At 33.1% G+C, this 20,514-nt stretch overlaps 3 protein-coding genes across 3 annotated transcripts in view; 2 read left to right on the top strand and 1 right to left on the bottom strand.

The window, feature by feature from the left end:
* LOC125050372 (putative phosphatidate phosphatase) overlaps positions 1–1,519 on the top strand; it is an 86,444-nt gene extending 84,925 nt beyond the window's left edge. The window contains exon 6 of the mRNA XM_047650164.1: positions 30–1,519. Within this exon, the coding sequence (XP_047506120.1) occupies positions 30–140 (111 nt within the window). The 3' untranslated portion in view covers positions 141–1,519. The remainder of the gene's footprint in view (positions 1–29) is intronic.
* LOC125050381 (putative phosphatidate phosphatase) lies at positions 1,509–8,401 on the bottom strand. Its single transcript, XM_047650175.1, has 6 exons — positions 8,176–8,401; positions 7,397–7,548; positions 5,960–6,157; positions 4,528–4,689; positions 3,401–3,577; positions 1,509–2,282 (listed from the first exon to the last, which is right to left on the bottom strand). Exons 1-6 carry the CDS (start codon positions 8,246–8,248, stop codon positions 2,196–2,198), a joined length of 849 nt encoding a protein of 282 aa, XP_047506131.1. The 5' UTR covers positions 8,249–8,401; the 3' UTR covers positions 1,509–2,195.
* Positions 8,402–8,712: 311 nt separating this feature from the next.
* LOC125054599 (putative phosphatidate phosphatase) lies at positions 8,713–15,952 on the top strand. Its single transcript, XM_047656595.1, has 6 exons — positions 8,713–8,938; positions 11,458–11,609; positions 12,065–12,262; positions 14,160–14,315; positions 14,629–14,805; positions 15,813–15,952. Exons 1-6 carry the CDS (start codon positions 8,881–8,883, stop codon positions 15,924–15,926), a joined length of 855 nt encoding a protein of 284 aa, XP_047512551.1. The 5' UTR covers positions 8,713–8,880; the 3' UTR covers positions 15,927–15,952.
* The last annotated feature ends 4,562 nt before the right edge of the window (positions 15,953–20,514 follow it).

Below are 20,514 nucleotides of genomic sequence, written 5' to 3' on the forward strand. Positions count from 1 at the left end.
CCCATAATCATCAAATTTCTTGTCCACAGTACGCATTTATCTCAGACTTACGCAAAACGTCGCGCCGTCTAAACGGTTGCCATGACAACGAGTTGACCACCAACGGCACCACTCGCACAGCCCCCAGTTGGCAGGTTTGACCTTCAACCACTCAACCAGATAGCGTGGTTGACGGTGGACGACCCGCAACCACCGTGTCCCAGATTTATACAGACTTTTGAAACCGGGGGATTTATGAAGCCTAAAAGGCAAACACATTTAAATTGGAAAGTTTGATTATGAATGGCCATACACAAACCATAGAGAACCGTTTAAAATTACTGTGGTAATAAAGAGTTGATTATTTGGCTTGTGGCAATTGACATGATTTTTATACTAAATTTGAATTTGGAATTATGTAAATATTAGTTGGCTGGAAAAGTAAGATTTTTAATGTTTAAACAAATTTATTTATTTAGAAGTTAAGTTTATTGGTACAATGTAGTTGTAATCTCAGGAGAACGGGAATATTTTCACTTAAAATTTGCAAAACTTGACGCCCCAAATTCATTAACAAATTCGGCAAGCTAAGACCAAATTATTATATTAATTTGTATGTGTCTTCCATATAAACCCTGTCGAACTATTTTATCGAAAAGACAACTTTATAATTTAGGATAATTGTTGATTAGAATTTACTAAGCAATGTGGTTTCAACGTCCATGAAGTAAGCAATATAACTATATTTGCTAATTTTCATACGCCGTGAAGTTAGGCGATATTTTATACCTTATAACATTTTTATCAACCAGTATTGTAGCGATTTAGCACATACTACTTAATATGCACTATTTTTAAGTAATTGTCAATTTTAATACAATTATAGACGATATTTAAGAATTTAAACGCATAATAAATACACTTTCACCGTTATGAGAGCCTGGTACTGTCAAGACTGTTCTATGAAAAACAAATTACTAAGAAAACATGAATTATCGCTTTCGAATGATTTGAGATTAGGTTGATAGGCATTTTGAAAGATCGCTCGTATTTTTATTTATTTTTAGATATAGGATTCCCAGTTTTTAAGATTGGGAATGTATTTTACTCTGTGATATAGAAGTGTAAATATTGCAGTATGAACTAGGTGCTTGTCTACATAAAGTTCTGTTAATATTCCTGTCTCTTTCACTATCTTTCTAAAGAAAGAGAGAGGAATATAAAAAAACTCGCAATTTTCTGTATGTAACCAGCTATAGTTCGGTGCTACGTTTGCTAATTTAAAGTTGCCATTTAATAAAATGCTATTTTTCCTGCACTTATTTGTACTAAAAGCCTTAAGTTGTCGAATGTTTTGTTCATATTTAAAGCTTTTACGTCTAAGAGTATACAATATTTATATAATTTATTACTTGTTGCAATGCATAATAAATGTACACATAAGAGCACCATTTTAGGGGATTCACTGCCTTTAGTTTTACGGCAGCTATTTATTTAGGTTAAGGCAATATAAAGCATAATAAAAATGATTCTTATTTAATTTTGTTTTAATTATATTTGAACTTATTCACTAAATCAATCAATTGCACCTTCTCTGTCTCTTTCTGCCATATTGTGTTGATGGTATGATGAAAAGAGATGACTGCCCAAGACGGTGCAATATGATGAAAATCGTATTTAACAAATTAATACTTATTGTATGAGGTAACGTAATACAATTGTACTCGAAAGCTTATACACTTAAATATATAATATTAGGAAAACTGCATTCAATGCCGTGAAATGGCCTTCTTACGACTGTTTTATTAATATTTTTGTTATTCTAAAGTAGAGCTGAGATCGTTTTTGGATCTAAGACATGCAGTTTTCTTGTGATATTTTCGTAACGATCCATTGTTCATGGATAACCAGAACTCAATTTTAGGATCACTTCATTTTAGAGGCTTACTAAAAAGTAACTGATGTGATTTCGTTTAAAGTTCCAGCGCCAATAATGTAATTTTTCATGTGATGAATGTCAGATTTCTGCCTAATTCAGGTCCTAATGTTTTCAAACCTGGTGTAAATATTAAACTTCTGCAGTGAGAATGCCATTTTTAAATTTGAGTGATCAAAACGTTTTGCACCACGCTTCCTGTTTGTTGTATACTATATGCTTTAGAATATTTTGCAGGGTGTTTTTTGCAGTTATATATTTCTTGTATTTGTAAGCCTGACTATTGTATAGGCCGCGTCAGTGGTTGTGACTCCATTAGCGACGAGTAGCGGGTGCCTAGGCTCAGTGGCTTGTATAGGTATGCAAACTGAAAAGGAAAAAATCAATTTTAAAACATTGTGTTAACTCCAACCTCTTTAAAACTTGAAAGTTTAGAAAGAAGTGAGCGGACGAGAACTGAAGTACGTTATGGAAGGGGCAACTAGAGTCATATTTTTAAATATTTTTGACTTTGGTGGTGTCTTTTTAAAGGCCTAATTGAAATAAATGAAGATATGCGCACTAATTTAATTATTAAATGCCACGTGTCATTTTGTTTATTCACACTTCGTTACATTTATAAAATACTAGGAAACTCGGCGAACTCCGTTTCGCCACCAGATGGCTTCGTTTTATGTAACATTTCGTTTGGTGATCCCGCTTTTCTGTTGAAATTTTTCCTGAATTTTCTTCTTCTGAAGTTTCTCTGCTATAAACCTCACGGAGCATGAGACCTTTCCAACGAATGCAAAACCGTGGAAATCGGTTCGTGCGTTCTGGAGTTATAGCGTCAGGAAGGAAAACCCGACTTATTTTTATATTGTAGATTTATACAAATAACATAATACTTAAAAATTATAAGGGATGCAACGGGCGGCCTTATCACAAGCGATTTCATCCAGGAAACTTACTAGGGAGTAAGGGAAAAAACTAAAAAAATAAATATGATGGGTAAAGTGCAAGAAGTGCATATTACCAAATCTTATAAAAAATATACAACCTTAATCTAAAATAATACAAAAAATATATTAATAAAACAATCTAATCTAATCTCACGGATTCATGAATTGCGACGCAATACAAAAGGATGAGGAATACAAGAATTACAAAAATCACGATTGAGCAGGATGGGATATGGTTAAGGAATGTTTATGAAGAAGAGTTTTAAAAGATGTTAAGGAGGTAGCCAATCGTATGGCAGCCTATTCCATAACTTAATGGCGGAGATCCTAAACGAATTGCCTAAGAAGTATGCGCTGTGAGTTGGAATTTCCAATAAGCATGTATTGGAGCAGCGTAACAACGCGTAACATACAGTTATAATTTTATTTAAGATATCCAAACTACCTTCGTTATATTGTAAGTTTTTTTCCATATCTCGCAGATAATGGGAGAAATTAAAATAAACATTTAACCAGAAACTAAGAAAGAATTTTGGTTACTTACTATGGTGATTGCGTAAAAGAATCCAATGAGAAAACCTCCAAGAACGTCACCCCAGTGATGTTTATTATCGGAGACTCGTGAGAGACAGGTGTACCAGGCCATCATAATGACTATGAGCTGCATGATGTGTCGTAGGAGTTTAGATCCTTTCCATGTAAAGCGCGCTTGTAGGTAAAGCTGGAATTGAGGTTTGAAAATTGTTATCAGAGCGTGGTGAGCAAGCCAAATCTTCTCCAAGAACAGTTCTTTGTTTTATTTCCTCTTTGCGAAGGCCAAGGTTGCCATACCAAGGACTAGAGCCAGTCTGTTGCACAGATCCCCTTTAATGATTAACAAAGACGTTGCGCCTACTGAATGCTGTCTCCGACACTATCGACATCTTTATATGTTCGCAGAGTGAGTTGACAGTAGCAACTAGCGATATTGTTTATCTTATGTATTTAATATTGTATCATGTTTAAAAAATAATCGACATTATCGTATTGGTTTAGTATGAGGATATTGAATTAATAAATAATAATAATCTTTTGGTAGAGTAACTGAATAAATCTTTCATTCGGGCTCTTTAACGGTCGATGAGCGAGGGTTTAGTCAACAAATGCGTATATGTAAAAAATTTACGCCTGAAGAATTTAGCAAAGCAAAAGCGACAAACTGAATCTAATTATTTAATAGAATAAAATGAAATAGAAATATAATTTGACGTACTGAGTACGTTATTACAATTATGATTTACAATCAATAATAGGTTCTTTATTGTGCAAAACACTCTCTTGTAAGAACGGCAAAGGAAAACATTATGAGGAAACCGACAAGGCTGATTACCTTTACCATTGCATATTAAAAATATATCAAGAAACATAAACAAATATCTGAGAGCGAGGGTTATCATATTTACATTCCGGTAAACAGCGGTACACAGTTTTTCATTAAGAGTTAATTGTTACTTAAGTTGTTTAGTAAAAAATAAGTTCACTCATAAGCTGTTGCTGCTATAAGTACAGCTGTTGAGAGAAATCTTAGTAAGATTAGCAAATAAGATAATTTTTCATATTATACGAGTATGAACAAATCTTCGTGCAGGACAGCTACGAAACATTGTCTAAAGAAATCATAACTGTACTTACCGCCAAAAATACCATTGCGAAAACTGAGAAGGAAGAGTGTCCACTGGGAAAAGAGAGCCTCATCTCCTTAAGAAACTTTTTATTTGTTCCCAAGCACGTGAAGGTCTCGATATATCGATTTTGGTTTTCTGGCAGAGAACAGTCTATTGTCGGGTTGCATACCTATAAAAAAACATGTGTATAACACTATGTGGAACCAGCTGCCCACTGAAGTATTTCCGAACCAATTCGACTTCGGGTCCTTCAAGAAAAGAGCGTACTAATTCTTAAAAGGCCGGGAACGCACTCGCGAGCTCTCTGGCATTGAGAGTGTCCATGGGCGGCGGTATCACTTAACATCAGGTGAGCCTCCTGCCCGATGCCCCCTGTTCTGTAAAAAAAAACAAAAAGCGATACCATCGCATGGACATTTGCATGGACTCGCAATTGAATTGCCGGCTTTTTAAATTTGATACGCTCTTCTCGTGACCCTAAGCCGTTGTTATATTTATAGTAATTATTGTTTATTAATATTACATGTACAGTGTACACATAAGAAAACGTAATTTTCGGTTGGGTTAGAAGTATTCAAAGTTTTGTAATGGGTGCTGGTCTGAGTAGAAGAAAGCCTGAAGGGATTCGAGAGCCACTACCTACTGCCCTCAGTCGGTACGGGAAAAGCATATCGAGCTCAACACATATAAAAGGCATCAACCAGCAGTGTTCTCCCGTAACTGCCTTCTTCCGAAATCATTTTAAAAATTAACTCGAAATTAAGTCTCAACGGTTATTTGCTATTTATTATTTTGAACTATGCTAAATGTACTAAATAATTCTCGTAAATGATCTGATTACAAGTATATAATACAGAGTAGCCCTGCTGTACCTTGTATTATACATACATACAGGTGGTATATGTAAGCTAAGGATGATCAGCTTACTACACACCTTCAAGTGCATGCCACTTACATACCATGACACAAACCAACCAAATTAGGTATTGCTTAGATAAATGTATTGAATATTTTTATTGTATTTTCCCTTTTGTAAATGTTTGAATATTTTTGTAAATTATGTATTCCATCTTTGGGTATATTTTTAGTGTAATTATTTGTTATCTAATATATATCATTCTCGTCTAATATATAAAATTGTCGTGTCGGCTCGACCGATGTTTTTATGTATTTTTTATGATTCAGCATACAAAAATACATACAACCCCTCCCCTAATTTTCACCCCTCTACGATAACGCCTATTTTTTTATTGTACCTATGTTGTTAATTTTATTGAACTAAAAAATATTTTGTTATACATGGCAAAACAAACGATTGCCGGGTCAGCTAGTTACTATATATAATTTTTGTTAGCTATAGGAATACGAAATAGATAAATAAACATTATCAGAGGTACTAAGATTTTACAAAATAACTTATTAAAATATTTAAAACTCACTTCAAAGAAGTGGGGCCGTAGTCTACCAACGGTATACTTGGCGATATCCGTGGTGAGCTGCTGACAGGCGCAGCCGAAGAGGAACACTCCGACACATCGGTATGACTCCCAGACCCACGCGGGAATCTCCAGGCCGAAAATGACACGTCGTTCTCCGCCCTTGTAGTCGCGTAGGCGGATCCATTCCGTCAAACACATCTGAATAATGAAGTAAATATTTAAATTTAATTGTAATTTTATTGTTTCTAGATTTTTGACGTGATAACGTCTTTAAAATCGTTTTAGTCGGGTGACATGTTCAGAAACTTGTGTCACACCAAAACCTCACGAGCGCGATCGCAGGTATAACGAGAGAGAGACGGACCGATCTCCCGTCTCATCTCGAGCGCTGCCAGTCATTCCGTGAATGTATGAAGAAAAATGTATATCATAGTCGAATAAGTAAACTTGTCATTTTACACCCGAAATTTATCATCAAAAGTGTGAATAAAACGATAGATGTAATTTAAAATTTGAAAAAATTGTTATCTTCATTAATTCCTTACTTCCCAAAAACTTATAGCACCAATAAGACGTTATCACGTAAACATCTCGATCGTAAACCTACTTTACAAACAACCAATATTTTTATCATAGAATATTGAGTTAATATTACAAAAAATTGTATTAGTTTAGTAGTGTTTTCACATATTCACATCATCCCATCTTCTACCCCATTTACTATGGAGAGTTTTCAGAGCTGCAGCTCAGTTTCATCATCGCATGTCGAGCGTTTTTTTATGGCAGTAAGGGCGGCAACGCAATTGCGAGCCCTCTGGCATTAAGAGTGTCCATGGGCGGCGGTATCACTTAACATCAGATGAACCTGCGTGTTCAATAAAAAAAGCTTAAGTTAAAACAAGGAAATCAACTATTGTTTTCTTATATATTGTAGTAGGTATATACCGGCAGTTGCGATCCTTCTTATTTAATTATGTGAATTTTAGTATATTTCTGTACATGCAACGAAATGTTAGTAAATAAAATAAATATATACTATAGCGTCCTTTCGTATTATTTACGGAGAATATTACTGCACGAAGGAAAAATAGGTAAAGTCATTTAATAATATTAATTTTAAGCAATAACTTGAATACCAAACCATATAGCATATTAAAATTAGTCATTGACCTTTTCATACTTCTGAAAAATCAGACCCATTAATTCTGTTAGTAATTTATATCTTCTACATTTTAAACAATATAATTAGATCATATATAATGACTGGATAGTGCCCTGCGGTTTTACACGTGTCTATTAGTTAAGGCTCGGTAAATAAACTATCGACACAAACAGAATTTTTCTTTTCACGATTCGAATCAAATGTTCCTGAGGTTACAGTAACTTTAAGAAACAAACTCTTCAGCTATAAAATTAGTATAGATTCATTTTTCCTACTATAAATATTGGTAGACTATATCCGACGCCGTACAGCACACCACTCGTGATAGTAGAATTCTTGAAGCTGTACTTCAGAGATTCATCATCGCAGAAGAAACCTCGTTCATTTGCCGATCCAATAAAGTAGAAAAGGAATATCGGGATGCCAACTGTAACAATAAGAAATTATCGTGAATTCTTTTATTAATGCCTTTTTACCGTTACGAGAACAGTTATAATTTATTGAAAAAACTATTAAATATATATTTTTCTTAAATAACTTGATATTTTAGAAGGGGAATTCACCGCATTCACTGGGAATATTATTTTAAGCTAAACAATCATCCTACTGGTTTCCTATTCCTATTATCCTTATTATTGCCTATTATGTGTAGAAAAAAAAAATCGTCTAAATATCCAATTTTATAAGACAAAGCTATTAAAATTTTCTGTGTACCTAACAAATAATGTTCAAATCTTTCATCCTTATTAGTTAATGTAGATAATAATAGATGGCGCATATACAAATAACATTATACCAAACATAAATATCCTGACATCCTGCCCAAACAATGAAAAAATAAAATACATAACCTCAAAAAGTTTTATAAAGAGTGAATCATTGCATGATTATCTGAATATAACTTTTGCCAATAAAATCAAGAAATATTATTATTATCTTGTATATGGCTAGTACACTTTATATTAAAAACTTTAATCTATCAACAATTGAAGCTTATTATTTTAAACATAAAATCGGTTAGAAAGTTAACATGTAAATTAAAAAAGATACTCACCAACACATAATACAATTACATCTATAATCATTTTTCTTAATAGAAACCAATTTAGATTTTTTTGCACATCCATTTTTATTACTTATTCTGTTAAACTCCTGCCTAAAAGATACAACCGACCAACTAGATTAACTTCCTTTGAAATACATGTGAACGCATCAGGACGCAGATAAGAGTTTTATCTATTCTAATCGATATCCATGATATCATTATTTGAACAGTTAATTCCGAAAAATTGCAAATTATAGTATTATTTTACAAGTTTTCTAATCATAATATAGTATTATTATCCTCGTTATTTTTACTCCTATAACAAAACCGCCATCTTGTGAATAATAGAGGCTTTAAAGTTATAGATTTCAACGCTAGATGGCGCTAAATCAATAACAATTTCTCTGCAATGTAATGCATTTTTTTCCAGGAAATTTTCGCGCACTATAAAAAATATTACTCATCGTTTTGACTACCTACACTTTGTATTATTCTTAATATAACAGCTGACATACAATTTATATGAATCACATCTACCTTCACCTGTTTTATGCTTACATTATCTCACTTTATCAGTACGTATTTGTTTCCAAAGCGCACACCTAGATAAATTTGCTGAATTATAATCAATGTTGGGCGATTTCTGTCAAATGGAAGATAATTGTTATGCCTCGTGATTGTGTAAACTAATTGTGTCTTTTGGAAATCTTAAAAATGACGGAACAGAAATTGTTAATAAAAATTTGTTTAGACGTCATTGCTCTTTTGATCGGTGAGTTTTCAATTTCGTTTGTATTCGTTATCGGAATTATTACAATTGTAATACTAGTTGTAAATTTTATCGCCACATGTGTGAGAAGAATCCTATGCATAATTTATTAAAGTAGCAACAAATAGTATATTTTAGTTAACCTACCTTATTTCAATTTAGCTTAGATTAAATCTCTCTCGATTATAATAAGTTTAGAGTACTTTTTGGTTTTATTTGACCATATTTTTGATCTGATTTGATACTTTACATTGGTTATCGTATTCAGGTTTCGGCTATGGCAAGTAGGTCTAGAAAAAAAAATCAATGTAGCTTTTAAAAAAAAGGTATTTAAAAAACCTTTGAAAAATTTGTTTGTAAAATTTGCAGTACAAAAATATCTGAATAATTACATAAGTAGCTTAAATGTTTAAAAACACTTATAATTCCTATAGATAATGAATATCTCTCTATTTCGCAAGACTAGAAAATAACTATGACACTTTTAGCTCGCCACAAATATTTAAAAATTATTAAAAAGAAAAATTACTTACCTACTAATCTAGTACGAATTTGACTAATTATTAATAAATACGAAAGTGATGTTCTAATTATAACATATCGTGTTTCAGAATTATATTTAACAGAGTGAAGAGCCTTTATATTTTAATTAGTATATTAGAGCAATTAAATTAAAATTTAATATAACCTAACTGTGATATTCGATAAAATTTAATTTAAAACAACTGCGCCCTCATTCATTAAAAAAGAATTAATTCTAAAAGGACACTTATCTAAAGTACCTTCTCTTTTGTCTCTTTCCGACATATTGTATACCTATACACTGTAAAAAGAGAAATCCTTGCTTTAAAAATTAAACAGTGTTAATCTGATTAGACTTTTAGGAATAAAGCAGAATATACTATATATATAGATATGATACTAAATCTAGAATAGTTAGAGAGAATTTTACAAGAAAATTTCTTTATTTTAAATATAAATACTTACGGTAAACCGTGTATGGAAATAATAATGACTAGAGTAGTAGAATGTATTTTTATATGCGTATCACATAACATATTTTTAATATGGTTTTCGCAATATTTATTTTCATGTCTTTACTATAAAAGCAAAAATTTTATTTATTTGTTACATTATAATCGTTTTACGAAAACTTATTTTTACGGTTCATAATTTCCTTGATTTCTTTTTAATCCAAGGTTGGTTACACTTAGATGCATTCTGTATCACGTTTTCTACCTAATGATAAGTTAAGGAAACAGATTCTTTACACTACAATAGTCAGATACAAAAGACTCAGCAAGCGTACCTCGTAACTTCATTTCAATACTTATGCGATACGCATTGTTCCATGTTAGGGATATCGCGTTACGGAACTATACGTATAATAAAATTAGGTTTCGTTTGGTTAATAACGTCTTCAGAGTTATTACAGAGTGCCAGTCATCGAAAAAGTTAGTTAAACTTACACAGTTTCACAGTTTGACTATTGATTTATATGCATACCGGCTGTTTATTTGCTGTATAGATAAATAACCGCATGCTGTGTGCTGCATTCAGTATCTACTGAATGCAGCACCATCTGCCGCCGGCCTGATTCGTGGATCTAAACCATCCAGGGCGCCACCCAAACGCATAAAAAAATTCATTCAAATCGTCCAGCCGTTTATGAGTAGTTCAGTGACATACACACGTACAGTATAATTATATATTATAAAGATACTTTTCATGAACTTGCTAGACTGCGCTGTCATTCGTTTTACAAAGTCCAGTACAGGAAGGTAGTTGCTATTTAATTTGTTCTAGGCGCGTTTGTCTTCATCTCGTTTGCTCTAAATTTTAAACATATCCTTAATTCTGTCAGAGCTTTATTTAAACTCGGGCTTGGTCAATAGATTATTTTGGTATTGTTGACGAACATTACACTTGGTCGTAGAGGAACGTATTAATTAATTAATTTATTAGTAATATTACAGCTAACATACATATTATAAAACAAAACACTTAGACAATATACAAAGCCAAAACATATTACATAGATAAACAATATATATGCAACAGAAAACATAAGTACATTAATATACAACAAAAAAAAAAGAAAACTGAAATAACATTAAAGAAACGACAATTAATACTCAATATTTCATAGAGAATTGTTACTGCTAAATAAAGTAAAAGTCTTCACGCCTCTTTAAATATTTCCTCACATCCACTTTGGTGAGGTGAATTATGCAGGTAATTCGTATTCGGGCACATGGAACAAATGTGAGTATAATTTCATAGCGAAAGAACTGGCAGTAAATGTAAAATTAGAAGCATTAATATGTATTTCTTTACTGACGAGTCATAAGTGTACATTATGTTACCTATATGATTAAATGATTTTTTTACTATACTTTACTTTAAACCAGTATATTCTAAACTCAGTGTCAGGCACTGAAGGCGTGATTGTTTAAACAAATTATTTAATGATAAGAAGTCTGTCTGCTCTTCGCTATTATAAATATATTGTTTGATTTCAGTTGGATTCGCTTGGTTAGCCCTTCTTCTATGGGCCAAACCTTATGAGCGCGGTTTTTTCCAAAATGACCAGTCACTTAGTCTTCCATTCAAAGAAGAAGCTATCTCCGAAACTCTGCTTGCAGGCCTTGGATTTGCTTTGTTAGTCTTAACTGTAAGTTGCCTAGCCATAATATAAACTGCGTTAGAATACTTTTTGTCAAAATATTCATGCACACATTCCACAAATAACCATCATTTAACAGTCTGTCTAAGAGTCCGTCAAACAGAAAATCTATCTTGTAATATTGTAGTTTATCAAGGAATTCCAAATTACATTGCTATTCCTTGATAAACTTATTACTATATAATTTACTACGTACTACTATTTAATTTGAGAGGAAAATATTAATTACAGTTTACATTAGATAAGTAAGTCAGTATCTAGTATTAGCTTACTTTACATTTGAGGCCAATACAATCTCGAGGTTCTCCCAATATGGAACAAATAACCTTTTGTTCTCTGCCCTGGCACTGGCGTACTTTAAAATTGAGAGCTTCAAAAAGATTTATAAAAACGCTAAAACTTAAGAAAACGCTTCAACATTATTGAATTATTAAAATTTTCAGATACTTATTGTCGAAATAATACGAAATATCAAGGGTAAGTCAGTCACGGATAAGACTCTCTGTGGCACTGAGATTCCTGGATGGGTGTGGGAGTCATATGTGGCCATTGGTGTGTTCACATTTGGTGCCGCTTGTCAACAACTATTGGTCACCATGACCAAATACGTCATTGGACGGTTGAGACCACATTTCTTTGATGTAAGTACAAAACATTCGTTTAGGCTTCTGTACCGTGTACAGCGCACAAATATTTATTGTATACATTATTGCACTGTATTTCAGTATGGTAAAGATCCATCACGAGGATCCCCAAGCGTATTTACACGTAATTTTTACAGAGAGACTTCGATAAAGAAATGAATTTCTACCAATGCAAAAATATGCTAGGCGTTAAATAGGGTCCTAAAAACAAATCCCCTAAAGACATAATGGCTATACACTGTCGTAATTAGGCCAATGCTAACTTATGGAGGCTTGGTTTGGGGCGGAGATCGGAACACCGATATTAATTTCGGCCAGGCCGCTTCCAATGACTCGCCTTGTTCGCCGCCAGCGGTTGCATGGGTTGCATGAAAGCAACGCCAACGGCAGCGATGAAGCCTTCAAATTGTACCCCAAATCATCGACCAGTCAGGTCGCTCCTTGAAGCCTTTGAAGTGAAGAAACTTCTGAGCTTCTGTAAGGAGCTAGGCTGACTTAATAAGCCAGAACTTAACGCACCAAATGTGTGTCTTAGTGCGGAAACTTCACACTAATATAGGTACTATACAATTTAGTTGAGACTGAGGACGGCCTATGATGTTCTTATGTCTAAACCTAATACGTTCTTAGAGTTGAGTAGCGTGAATATCTCGAGTGTAAACTTTGGGTTACATCCAGAAATCGTGTATGACACAGATGGCGCCACTCCATTTGCCTATAAAATTCACTATAAAATATATGCAGCGTGGTGTCTGATACGGGTATTTAAACACAATATGACAACTATAGAATAAATAATAATGAATGTGTTATACCAAAATGAATCACGGAAATAAACGAACGCAAAGTCCAGTCTTATCAATCCCAAATTCAATTTGTAAGTAATACTTAAAAGGATTTGACCGATTTCAAAGTATTCTTAATTGATAAAGATATACAAAAATTAACAGATCTAATCTCATAGCAGCCAATTACAAAATACTATAATTTTAATTAAGTAATTTCATACGACACATGTTTTTGATAAAGATGCTGATAAGTATTACCTGTCACACTTATTATTCACATTTAATCAAATTGTGTGATAATAAAATGTTCATAATTGTAATCGATTTTCTTCCTGATGGAATTCACAACTCTAGCCAAGTGTAGGTTGGTTTCATTCATTTGTTTCTTAGACCGGTTTCTTCCATTTTTGTTGATCATTTGTAAATTGCACAGATAACAGAAAGAAAATTCTACGTAATTTTCGATACAATTCCTTAATAAAATCACATTTATTATATTTGATAGAATTATGGGGTAGCGTTCAACTCGTAAACTTAAACAACTTCAGGTTTGTTCACCTAACCGAATAGGTACGGTCGCAAATATATAACCTATTTCGGGGCGAGTCTACAATAGCTTGCCTCCTGAGATACAGGAAATAGTAGTGGACCCGGATCGAAAACGTCGCGAAGTTTTTTTGATAGATGGACTCTAATACAATAACAGCCTACGATGGTGGTTTGATATATTTTACTTTTTTATGATTTTTTTTTTCTCATGTAAGGGACAACATTTTGTTCTTATGGGAATAAACTTCTTTAAACCTAATTTTGAAGCACCTAATAGATTACGATGAATAAAATTTAAACTTCAACCTGTAGCTGAGTTTCGGGTCGTCGAGGCAAAATACGAAATAACTGAAGTATTTCCGAACCAATTTGACTTAGACTTGTTCCAATTCTTAAAAGGCCGGCAACGCATTTGAGTGATTGTCCACACATGCATTGAGTGTCCATGGGTAGCGGTATCACTTAACATCAGCTGAGCCTCCCGTCCGTTTGTTATTTTTTTTTTTTTGTATCATTAACAATATTTTTATAATAATTGTTATAATTATTTCTTACAGCTATGTCAGCCTTCGATCACGAGTGCTACCAGACAAGGTTACGTGACAGAGTTTTCCTGCGCCGGCGCAGGGGGTGCATCAAAATTGAAAAATATGCGTCTTTCCTTCCCTAGTGCGCACGCCAGCTTTTCCATGTACTGTGCCGTTTTCTTCATTGTATGTGACAATACATTTATTACGTTAAGACATAATATACTCTAGATACTATTAATATGGTTTAGTAGCTATTGAACTTTAAATAAGATCTAGATTCAAAACCTAAATGTTTGACAGTACCTAACCAACCAAAAAACTGTTTAAATTCAAATCGCAATCTATCTTTATTTATAAAAAAAGTATATTTCAAAGACAGAATACACTTCTCTGTTTCTAATTAAAAAAAACTAAGTATTTTTACTATACATTATTTGACTTGTTTGTTTGACTCAATAACTATTTGTATTCTTCTTGAAACATATTTTAATTTCAGTTGTACATACAAGTGAACGCTAGATGGCGCGGATCGAAATTGATGCGTCATGTTGCACAATTCGTGGTTCTACTCGCCGCGTGGTACGTGGGCCTATCCCGTGTGGTAGACAACATGCACCATTCCAGTGACGTTGCTGTCGGGTTCGCAGTTGGAGCGGTGATAGCGCTAATTACTGTAAGCGTTTTGTTATGGACTGATCGTGTTTTGTTTCACTTTCGGGTAAAAGAAGAATTAAAATGTAAAAGGGACTTTGTTAAAAAATCTATAAGCAATATGCAGGCAGACTACATTTATAATAAATTAAATAGGCTGCTTAATATCTACCCGTTCACCGTCCACAATTTGAAAAAACGGTTAAAAGACTGGCTTATGAACACACATTACGCAGAGTTGGAGATGCTTCTGAGACCTAACATGAGATACACATTACACTCACATGCACCCACACACACACTCGTCCACTCACGCGTGTTACTTAAAATAATAGATGTTTTAAACAGTTAAAGAAAAATTAAATTATAATTAAAAAACAATAAAAAAAATTATAAGAAAAGGATCTTTTTACTTAAAAGGGTTCCCATCTTACACATAATGCATTGTTTTTAATGATTAAACACATTTTTATTTATTTTTTTATACCTAATAATATTCTTAATTATAAATTGTTGCAGAACGCATTTAAAAACGAATGCTTCCATTTATCTTAATTCGAGTTAAACCAAGTAACTATTGCAAATTAGAACTTTATAACGGCATTACAATCAACTATATTACTATTCTTTATAATACTCATATTTAGTCTATAATTTTTTTAATATATTAATCAAAGTTACCCGCATCATACATAATACTATATCTATGTTATATATTACAAAGTCTTTTACCTAAAATGTATAACAATTTAGGTAAACATAAATGTTACAAGAAAATTCAATAAAAATAAAAATGCCAGTTAACTTAACAACGCCTTCTTTAAAACTAATCAGCCCACTACCGAATATGTATATCCGGATAACTACTGTTTCATCGCGAAGAATACGAAACAGAGGTGCCTGAACTGAAAGTTGGTTTTTGCATTTGCTTTAACATTTCATTTTGTAGTATTTTACAGTATGTATAATATAAACAAAATGTCACATACTAAAATAAATATTTCAAAAATCTCTTAATTTTTTTTTCAGTTTGCATATCTGTACAAGACGAAGATCGTCCAGCCTCGTACGTCCTGGCTCACCGAGCCTTCGACCCAACCGGAATTCCTGCCAAGACCCGTATTAATGACACGTAATCATTGAGACTGAATTCAATAAAATATTTGATTAAAAAATTGTTTTATTCTACATATACATTGGCTTAGGAAATACAAAAATATTTTTTATTTTACATAAACATAATAAACATTGGCTTAGGAATTACATGCCAAAGCCCAACAAGACACCCTGTACAGTACGAACATAAGGAATGCAATAAAAATTTGACTTTGAATGAAGCTAAAATTTAAGATTTTTTCAAATGAATATATTGAAAAAATTTAAGCATATGCGATACCCACAAATAATTAGATCTGATAAAATATACCACCAATTAGTTATTATAATAGGATGTAATTAATTGGACGGCTAGGTTTTCCGCTCAGATAACATTAACGCTTAGGGGATAAACTTGCGACCTTTGTACTTTCATTATATTACCATCAGTATTTTGCCGGATAACATTTGTGGTTTATTGTTGAGATTTGTTTTTGTCAGTGTGTAATGAAATAGATCAGTCTCCAGCAATAGTATTAATGCGGCGCAAGACGCGCGTAAATATTGCTTCTTCTTTCTGCTAGCAATTGCGACCGCTTACCACGCTGAGTGTGATTATTTGGCACTCATTGTCCCAGTCTTTCTAACATTTCCGCATTATACCCTACATCAAATATTGTTATGAAAAATCATAGTTTTGCAAGTATTACCACTGGAGGCGCTGAAAGATTTTTCATACATAGGTACACAAACTCAAACACAACGACCAACCAAGTACACTTATGAACGTCAACAGAAAAGATGTTAAATTGATTCTTAATTTACATTTACTACCAGTTCGCAAGTCAAGGGCGTAGAGCAAGAAGAAGAAGACACATTGAAGACACAAGAAACTTTGTCAAACTTAATTTGAACCTGGAGGAAGTCACTTGATCACTGTGTGGGAGCGTTGTTGTGAAGCGGAGTAAAATAAGAGAAGGAGTTGGACATCTTCCGACAGATGACTTGGCAGCATTTACGCTGCTTTAATTTAAATTCGTAGAAATATTTAGCAAAACCTAACAATCGAAATCTTTCTAAGCGCTTCTACATTCCTTCGTATGGAATTACATATTACATACCTTTAGGTTATATACAGTAACTGATTTACGAGGCTAAGTAGGCTGTCCAGATCGGCTAAATTGAGTTCAATTTTTTTTTGCGAATACTTAAAAGTCGTTCTTATCCTCCTCTTTGTCCTTTCCTTCTTCTTTAAAGTCCATGTTATCTCTGCATTTTGCTATATGCCCATTGCCAATTCTGTTTTAGGGCATAATTTTAGTTTTGGCAATTTTTCATATAGATTGCTATTATTAATATATAAATTATAAAGAATAGATAAAAATAGCATTTTATCATTATTCCGATAGATAACTATATATATAGTATCTATTGAGAGTTTCCTTAAACAAAACTAATGTTACATCACTCCTTATCTACCGTTGACGTCATTAATAATTTATTGTATTCTAAATATACGCAAACACATTTCAATCTCCGTGGCTCAGTGGTGATTTATTGAAATACCACGTAAATCATTTTTATTGGGCGCCACTTCAACTATATCAAAACCTTCCGTCAAATTGTGATCAGGGTAAATCAAGAGATAGGTTAAACTCAAACTCAAACTACAAATATCTTTATTCATGTAGGTAAACAAGTACACATATGAATTGTCAGAAAGAAGTTAAATTACTTGTAAAAAGTTGGTTAAATCATGACTAAATCAGTATTTAATTTTGTTGTAAAACTAACAGCTGTATTAATTAACATCAGATAATGATTGCATAGGTCGGCGACACATATTTAATGATTTTATTTACCTTTTCAGCTGGCGTGTTTACCCCATGTCAGTTATAAATACAAATGTGTTTTCTATACTTTAAGTTCATTCGTAATAAATTTTTATTTCCTTTAGATTATTTTTAAGAGATATAAAGTTATCGCTGTCTTTGTTTATAGCATTATAAATGAAAGGAACAGCTATATAGAACGCTTTTACACTCAATCACCAGTGGTTGAGGTGATAAAGGCCAATAAATATGTTAAGAAATAAACAATTTATTGAACTTATAAAAACGAATTAATCTTTCATAGTACTAAATTCAGTCTTGTTCAAAAATGTATGGCTAAAAATACAGTAGTTGTTCGGATTAATAACTGCAACTGAGTTTCATCATCGGACGTCGAGGCAGAATACGAAATGCCCCCCTATCACCTCGACGTCAGTCGTTCCGGAACTGAGCGTTTTAAGGCAGTTTTTGCCGCGCACCACCACTATGTGGAACCAGCTGCCCACTGAAGTATTTCCGAACAAATTCAACTTAGGGTCCTTCACGAAAAGACCGTACCAATTCTTAAACGACCGGCAATGCACTCGCGAGATCTCTGGCATTGAGTGTCCATAGGCGGTTATTTCACTCAAAATCACGTGAGCGTCCTGCTCGTTTGCCCCCTGTACTATAAAAAATCACATATCAATTACAATTACACTGCTTTTAATGATACGAAAAAAAACTGGAGGCCATAAATAAAAATCACCCAGTGCCAGAACCTTTTATATGTACAAGACTTTGACCACTTTCCTTTTAGTTATTTGCTATATGTCTCGAATTTTACGTTAAAACACGCAATTTCCTTACCATATTAATTTAATTGGGCTAAAAATCGTAACTCGAAATATACATGCAGCACATGTGTTTCTAGATAACGATTATCTTACGAACACGCCTCCACGACTCACGAATCACACCATAGCGGCTATTTTCTCGCATGTAATAGTGGACTATTTGTGATAAAAATGTGTTGCCATGGATTAGTTATCTGTGACAGGTGTGCCCTGAATGTATTATCATTTAGTTATTGACCAGAGTTTAACTATAAATTTATAATCTATAATCCTCAGTATTGGCCTAGTGGCTTCAGCGTGCGATTTTCATCCCTGAGGCCGAAGGTTCGACCCCGGCTTCGCACCAATGGACTTTCTCTCTACATGCACATTTAACACGTGAGGAAACCGGCCTTATACCCAAAAAGTCAATGGCGTGCATCAGGCACAGGAGGATGATCACCTACTTGCCTATTAGATTGACAAATGATCATGAAACAGATACAGAAATCAGACCCAGACCTAAAAAGGTTGTAGCGCCACAGATTTCTTTTAAATCCTCTCACCAAGTATAAGCCCAAGTCAAAGCGTTGGCCGGCCTCTGGCCCGTGGTCAGATGACCTGGTGATGGTGGAGGGAAGGCGATCGTACTGGAAATTTAGGCGAGAGGTCTATGTCCAGCATGAGACGACAACAGGTTAAAAAGAACGAAGTATATTGCTGCAGAAAACATTGATTACTCAGAATTTATCATAATTGATTTACGACCTGTTATAGTTTTATTGTTTCCAATTTGTTCTTAGGACCTGGGTTCGATACCAGGAGACAAAATTGTTCTCATAGCATTAACGGGCGGACATATTAAATTGCTAACCTTCGGGTTTTTTTTAAGTTTGTTAATGGCATTCTAACTATAACTCATTGGAGAATTCCTAAACTGGTTTTAATAAAGGTAACTTGAGATAATGTAAAATAAATTTAAATCTATACAAAACTATTCAATAATTGTAACCTACATAATACATATATTTATTATCATTTAGATCGGCGTAAATAAGCTATTTTTGTGGGACGGACGTCATATGACATGTTATTATTAAAATAAATATTATTTAGATAATACATATAGTTAACTTCGTGAATTGTGAATAGGTTAATAAACTCGGATTAAATTTAAACGATAACAGTAAATTAAAAATAACCGCATACATTTTTCTGTTTATTTCATCTGACTTTTAAAACGATAATAACGTAAACAATTTATTTTAAACGTGGAAAATTTTCTTCACAAAACACAGTTAAAAATAAGGAATGAAAATTAAAAGTTACCAAAAATAGTAATTAACTACTTAATAATATGTGGTGTTAATACCACCATCATCAGAGTAATGATGATTTAATTGTTAGCAAAAATTACCACTGCACTAATTACCAGTAAGCCCCAAATTCAGACATACACAAAGACATACTATATATTCAATCTATATTAAAAAACCTTTAAGTAAGGAATTAACTCATAACAGAAGTTTTTGAGTTCAAAAACTCTTTCACCATTAGAATGCTTCACTATTATCGAGTAACATTGGCTACTTTAATATTGAAAAAAAATGTCCTGCCTTACAAATTCCAAGTAATAAATTATGGTCACACGAAAAAAAACACTATTTGAAGATACTACATATTAACTTAATTTTTTTTTAAATTCAAATATATACATCTGTACCGAAGCTTCACGTGCTTTATTATGTACCCTAGGTGGGGTTTCCCCGACAAAATTGTTCTCACGCCGTCGTATTTTATTTATAGTAAAACAATTAATTTATTCTGTGGCAAAATAATTTAACATTAGAATACTATTGAAAATAGGTGATAAAGTCACACGAAAAATATCTTACGTCAGTTAAATTGTGTAAGCAAAACAGGACGAATATTAAACCATCTTCCTAATAAAGATAGTAATCTTACACCAGCTACATAAATACGGTACGA

The sequence above is a fragment of the Pieris napi genome, chromosome 1, assembly GCF_905475465.1.
Source record: "Pieris napi chromosome 1, ilPieNapi1.2, whole genome shotgun sequence".
NCBI classification, from domain to species: Eukaryota; Metazoa; Arthropoda; class Insecta; order Lepidoptera; family Pieridae; genus Pieris; species Pieris napi.